The sequence below is a fragment of the Scylla paramamosain genome, chromosome 24 (genome assembly GCF_035594125.1).
Source record: "Scylla paramamosain isolate STU-SP2022 chromosome 24, ASM3559412v1, whole genome shotgun sequence".
In the NCBI taxonomy this organism is placed as follows: domain Eukaryota; kingdom Metazoa; phylum Arthropoda; class Malacostraca; order Decapoda; family Portunidae; genus Scylla; species Scylla paramamosain.
Window position 1 is genome coordinate 6,480,008 of NC_087174.1, and position 7,214 is coordinate 6,487,221.

At 39.8% G+C, this 7,214-nt stretch overlaps 1 protein-coding gene across 3 annotated transcripts in view; it reads right to left on the minus strand.

Annotated features, from left to right (window-relative positions):
• The window catches only part of LOC135112645 (schwannomin-interacting protein 1-like), a 48,841-nt gene that overhangs the window by 4,875 nt on the left and 36,752 nt on the right, over positions 1-7,214 (minus strand). For 2 of the 3 annotated variants that reach the window (XM_064027234.1, XM_064027233.1), the window contains 3 exons: positions 2,146-2,257; positions 1,231-1,361; positions 852-1,064 (listed from right to left, as the gene is read on the minus strand). In XM_064027234.1, coding sequence (XP_063883304.1) covers positions 852-1,064; positions 1,231-1,361; positions 2,146-2,257 — 456 coding nt within the window. The remainder of the gene's footprint in view (positions 1-851; positions 1,065-1,230; positions 1,362-2,145; positions 2,258-7,214) is intronic. The other variant, XM_064027235.1, reaches the window with a different exon arrangement.

Below are 7,214 nucleotides of genomic sequence, written 5' to 3' on the forward strand. Positions count from 1 at the left end.
TGGTAAGACAACAGGCAATAGAGTTATAATTAATGTATCTAAATCCAATGCACAGAGGTTAGAAATAAAGTAAATCAGGTATTGGGATTAACTTTTAGGAAGTGTTAAATGTAGAAGTCTCAAAGTAATATTAAAGTTATATTTGGCACTGGTCAGACCTCATCTAGATCATGCTGTGCAATTCTGGTTCCCATAATACAGGAAGGATATAGGTCTATTAAAATCAGTACAAAGGAGAATGACTAAAAGGATACAGGGGATGAGGAGTACTCTTTACAAAAGAAAACTGATGGTGGAGGTTAAGAAGGGACCTGATAGAGGTCTTTAAGTGGTATATGTAATATAACAAGGGTGACGTATGCAAAATTCTCAGGATCAGTAATCAAGACAGACCTAGAAATAACAGGTTCAAGCTCGAAAAAATTAGATTTAAAAAAGAGACAAGAAGGAATTGGTTCTCAAATTGAGCGGTAGATGAATGGAATGGGCTCAGTAATCAGGTTGTTAGTGCTGAGTCATTAGGGAGCTTTAAATCAAAATTAGATAAATTTATGGCTGGGGATAATAGGTGGAAATGGGTATGTTTCATACAGGGACTGCCACAAGTAGCTCTGGTGGCTTCTTGTAGCTACTCTCATGTTCTTATATACTCCAGTGTTTAAAGAAAGGGATGAGAGGAGAATGAGGCAATTCAGGTATACAGGATGGAATGCAAACATAGGAATAAATATATACTCCTCTGCCATCATAACTCCACATTTTATAAGTTACAGGACAAAGCAAATAGTCTTTTACCTGATATGGATTACTCACAAATCTTGCTGGCTGAGTATACTTTAGAAGCTCCCTACCTTGTTGAAACTTGCTCTCACAACTTCAGCTATGGGGCTTTTCTTCCTGCTTTGCTTTTCAATCTCCATCTGCATCCGAGCCATTTCCTTCGCCTGGGCCAATGCCAAGCGAGCTTCCTGCTGTAGTTGTGCCTGACGAGCAAAGAAGTTTTCCTCTCGTAAGTCAGCTTCAGATTGAGAGGAACTGTTCCTGCCACTGTGAGGCGTAGAACACTGGAGAAAGGGAAGATGTTATAAGGGATTGAAGACCACCAGTTAAAGAAGGAAAGTTGATGAGACTGAGAGATTTTGGACCCACACTGCTTAGAAATGCTGTGTCAATATGTCACTACTTCATGGAAAGTCTCTGGAAGTGCTCAGTTTTGAGGAGGAAAACTACCTTGCTGTTTGCAGAGGTGGTAGATACTTGCTCCGAGTCTACCTCTCTGTCCTGTGTGCTCTCTGTGTCTGAGCACTGACTCTCACAGTCACTTGCAGTCTCATTCATAAAACAGATCTGCAGGTTCATGCCTGGAAGGTAGAGGAATACAAGATGGTGATCTGACTTGTTATAAGTCTCTGGCAAAAATCATAATTATGACACTCAAACTTACCAGTATATGACGAGGCAGTTTACTGTTCACCCTTTTTAGTTATATGTGTTATTGTCTTACAAAACAATTATAAATAAATCTGAGAAATACTTTCATAAAAAAGAGATCTCTAATTAATTCTAAGGAATTAAACAACATCACCAGTCAGTCACCCAACACCTCATCTTGGCATTATAAAGTGTTACTTCATTTTTTAGGTGATTTTTTTCTAGTACATCTTTTAAGGCATAAAATACAGCAATCTTTGAAAAAAAAAATACTTGCCTAAGGTGTAAGGCCTCTCTCAATTTGCTTATGTTAGTTGTGAGACACTTCTCAACTAACTCATGTTAGCTAATCAGCTGCTAACGAGACAAAAAAAAATTGTGCTGAATCTGGCATAAGGCCTCAGTGAAAGACATAAGAGCTCTCTTAATCAAAACAATAACATGAATGTAGTGTGGCCATGCAAAGTACAGGGTGCGCAATTCAAACAGATCCTGATAAGAGTTCTTTAGTTAGATTTTAACCAATCCTTGGAATTTGTGGGAAGAATTCAAGGCTTGATGGTGTATTCCTATTTTGGGTTTACAGCAGACTTTTCATTTGCACTCACATCATCTTGTATTGACACCTTTCTATTCAGTGAGATGCCAAGGTAGTCATACTAGAGTGCCTTGTACAGCAATCTAACAAGTAAGAACCAGGCAAGACTTAATTACCACTCTGGAGTCGGGAATGTAGTGAAGGCTTGCGGTGCGGCCGGTCAGTGGTCTGGTCCTCATCTAGTCCCATGGCAAGCTTGCGGCGAATTTCCTCCCGGTCATTGCGACGCTGGAAAAAAAAAAAAAGGAAAAGAAAAATTAAAAACTGAAGATAACAAATGCATGTGGCCATACAACAGTGTTCTCCTATTTGGCTGGAAACTAATACTGCACTGAATTTGAACAGGGTGTTTAGACAGCAATCTATTTCATCCACAATTTTCAAAGAACTGTACCCTTGCTGGATGATTATAGAAAGTATCTTCTGGGTGCTCATCTGCATCCTCTATTGTAATGACACGAATGAACTTATCAACAATATCTTCCTCTTCGTCACTCTTGCCACTGACATAATGCAACCACTGCCGCTTGTTATCAATGAGAACAGGCCACTTGAGCTGCTCTAATAGTGTAGGACGAGGTGCTCTTGTCTCATTATCAGTTTTAGCATTGCTTCCCTCATTCCACAACAGTTTTGAAACTTTGCCTGACTGGGCCTTCAAGGAACTGAGGACTTGACTGGACACTTTGGCAGTTTGTTCCTTGATAGAACTTAAGTTAACTGAAGGTAAACCAAGACCGTCCTGGAGGCGAGTTGCTGAACTGACCGAGCAGGATCGGTCCTCACTGCCACTCTGTTGCTGGGGAGCCGTAAACTTTCCAAACATAATTTTGTCTCATACAGTAATTATTAAATGTTATTCTGTAAGTCTTTTAGAGCAAAAGTGGTTCTTAGTTTATATTTCATGAACACTGTCACATTGCTTCCTGTCTGATGTAAAGTCAAATTATGTACAGAAAAATATTAATAGTAATAATTTCATTATAAATCAGCCTTTCTCTTTCTCTCTCCAGCTCAATAGACCTAGGTTTGATGTTTATATATATATATATATATATATATATATATATATATATATATATATATATATATATATATATATATATATATATATATATATAATTCAGATGAACAAAATGTAAAAGAAAAAGGCAAATAAAATCTCTCTCTCTCTCTCTCTCTCTCTCTCTCTCTCTCTCTCTCTCTCACCCCACTTGTCTGAGTTTGGTCTACAAAAGTAAGTGTTCCCTTATCTCACTAATACACTTGAATAATTGGCAGATCACTTGTGTATTTTAAATTTCTCTTATCAGGACTATTTCTAAAAACAGAGATGATTACTTGGGTTTTTGTGACTTTTTCCTACAAATGTTGCAGAAATCGTTAAATTATCACTTGAATAATGAAAAATCCGATTAAAAATACTAAAGCCTTCAAATACACTTCCAAACCATCAATGAAATAATAAAAACAGCAAAAACTTCCATTAGACACTGTTAAACCATCACTAAGTCATGAAAACACCAATAACTTCCAAATGAGTCTCTTTAACTATCACTTGTCCATTAAACACCTTTAAAAATCACGCCAGTTCCCACCTGTACTTAAACTAGCACTAAAAAAAAAAAAAAAAAAAAACGAAAACGCCCCAAAAAAGTTCGAGGAGGTAGTTAAACTATCACCGTAACCACGAAATCATTCTTGAAACTCTAATCACTTTCACTTGAGCCTGTTAAAAGTAACCGAGATAAGATACTAAAGCGTTTGAGAATAAGTAAGGCTCTAGATTTCCACGTGAAGCAGTATTGGAGAAGGACAATCGGCAGCACTGGATCACCGCGGCCAGGCAGTGACAGTGAAGGACACAAGCAACAACACCGAACACCCCTCCTCCCCTTTCCTCTTCTTCCTCTTGTGACCTCTCGCCTTTCATGTTCTTGATCACTCTTTTCTTCCTTCCTTCACTGTACGTGTGTATATTTCTCGCTAGACTATAAAGGCATATACATATTTTTTTTTCTTTAAAGGCAATCTTTGAGTTATTATTAGGAAAGTGTTGATATTTTTTATATAGTAGGTAGACGTCATTAAGATTTTCAAAGGTGTTTTCTTGATTTTAGTGATACTTAGATACAATTTTGCATCATCAACGTGAAAGATATATGTCAGAACCCGATTAATAGTCTCTGTGTCCTTCAAATATAGCCTTCATGAGACATCTAGTGAAACATTTCAAAATATACCTGTCTCTGGCAGACGAAATATTGCATACATACAGTTACAAAAAAGAGCCCAAGGAAATTCACTAAAATGGATGAGACACTTTTTCTAGAGAGGAAAATTAGAACAATGTTAAGTAAGAGGAAAATGAGCAAGAGATTTCAATAAGTTCCCAACAGACATATTTTCCTTGTGTCACCGGCTGACAGACTTCATGCATATACGTATACCGTGAAGCATCCAAGGCCCGTATTTAAAAACTCTTTGTTCTCCATCGAGAGGTCATTGATATAATTAGTCGAGTCCTCATGGTTGTTTTTCCCACAGAGCGTGCAGGACTCTTGTTAAACTTGACGAGGCTTATGAGAACACCCGTCAAAGATCTAATTCCCACTACAATGAAGACGTCAAGAAAAGACGTCGAAACGTAAGAGAAGACAGTCCTATCGGCCCTGTGCTGCGCAAAAGGGAATCTGGCAATCTGTGAGAGTGAGAGGAGGCGTCACGTGTGGGTGGACCCGGTGGAGGCTCGCACGCCGCTTCACGGGTCTCGGGCTCCCTTCTGAAGGTGTGCGACCACAGCAATGTACGTACATACAACAATACTCATGGGACTGTATTCTGAAACACTTCTACGCCGCACATCCGTTACATTCAAAAGGCTTTAGTTGAAGTTATACTGGTTTTTAAGGGTATTTTTTTTATGGTATACTAGAGAAAGGTTAACAATTCTGCATTATTAACAGAAGAAACTCTTGAGAACCCGGCTAATCACCTCTATGTTTTACTTTTTTTTAATAGTCTTGGCGAAAGAGCAAAGCGTTTCAGAATACGACCCATGAACAAACGGCACATTTTTTTATTTATTTTTTTATTCTTTTACAAATCACCTCCACAATGTGTCTCCACCTGCACCATACGCCTGACATAACGAAATCAACTAACAATGATTTCATATCTTCCTCCACAAACAACAGTAGTTAAAATTACACCTTTCTCTTCCATTTTGTTGTAGCTATTTCGCCGCTCTTTAATGCTACAGTCACTGTGAAGCAGTGTAGTTAAATCGAACAGCTTATTAAAGAGCTGAAACATGTGTCGTAGTTTGATATCCACTAATTGGACCTATAAACGACATGATTTCTCATTCAAATTTTCACTACAGTTTTGAAGCAAACTAAAAGATAGTCACACGATCTTTGACATATAACCTTTCTTCCTCTAGTCTCTTAAAGATAACAAGACAAAAATATTGCTACCTAAGCCAGCAGATGTCCCGCTAGCTGTCACCTCACACCACCGCTACCTCCATTAAGTGGGTGTCGTGGGTTTTTCTAACGGGCTCCGGTGGCGGCAAGACAAACTAGTGATTGATGTCAAGTAGGAATATCATAGGGAGACGTAACATCCCGAGAGCCCCAGACAAGATTATCCCACCATCCAGGCAGCTTTTGAGGATTCCTTACAGCTTAAGTTGTCTATATTCCGTCCATCTCTCTAATGCAAGAGTTAACCAGTATTCTAAATCCTCCATCACTTTTTTCTGGTAAACGCAAGAAGTCCCTGCCTGCTTCTGCATTTCTCCCTTCCTATGACCTGAACTTTTTTTCAAGAGGAAAGTTTCAAGACACCCATCCTTCATTTTTTTTATAATCCATTTAGCCTTATTCTTTAGGGACTGGCACCCTTTTATTTCCTTCCTTTTTGTTGCTCTAGACCAGTGGCCCTCTTGCATAAAATATAACCGAGTTTGGTGCAAGTCGTTACTCTACAGAAGCAAATCAATGCTGCTCCTTTAAATCCCCATCACCACTTGGAGAACGGGAATATGAACCAGAGTGAGCGCTGTTACAACTCAGCACCACCTCAGTATATTCTGAAACACCTCTGCACCGCACCTCCACTACTTTCAACTGGCTATATATGAAGTTACGCGGGTTTTTAAGGGCGCTTGTACAATTATATTATATTGACAGATGAACATCTTTATATTATTAATAGGAACACTCTTGAGAACCCGGCTAATTATATCTGTGAACTTTGAAAATAGTGGTGGTGAGAGAACAGTTTCAGAATACGGTCCATAGAAAGTAGAATATTTTCAAAGTGTAGGAAATGCAATGCAATCAAGCAGGGCAATGGTGGGAGGAGACGTGGAATGGAAGCACAACACTAAACCTGCTTCACGATGTCACCAATCCTCTCAGAGCCATGCCAAGGGATGCAATGGACCCAATACACAGCCGTCTTCTCTCTCTCTCTCTCTCTCTCTCTCTCTCTCTCTCTCTCTCTCTCTCTCTCTCTCTCTCTCTCTCTCTCTCTGAAGCAAGACTTACATAATTCACAACAATGGACTTGATAGATTCGAGCGTCTCTCCCTCGTCGTAGGTCAAAGTGTAGAGATCATTCACATAAATACTCTCCACCTTGTATTGCCGCTTGTACCGCGGGAACTGGGAGGACGAGAGCTTGACCTTAGCCATGGTTGGGGGCAGGCTGTGCAGGGCATGACTGGCACTGCTAGACTCTTGATCCCTGAGTGCTTCTAGACTGAGGAACTGGTCGTGGCGGTGAGGACGGTGAGCATAAGGCGCCATGTTGAAGGTTGGTAGGCTAGAGAGGGAGCCTAAGTCGTCCTCGAGTGATGAAATGGAGGGAGTGTTCAGGATTGCTTCAGCTGTGGGAGGTTGGGTGGACATGGGGTTCTCATGCTTAATTGCTGACGCTCCTGCTGCTGCTGCTGTTGCCTCCATGTACCGCTGTTATTTTCGTTAAGTGGCCAGAGTTTTGTAATGCTTTGTTCTCTCATAAGCACTATCTTCAAAAGCCACATAGATGACTAGTCGGGTTCTCACGATGTTTTTTCCCATTGGTGATGCAGAATCCTTAAACTGTCACGGAAATCACGGAGACACATAAAAACTCTTGTAACTTCCACCAAAGGCTGTAAAAAAGTAGTGGAGAA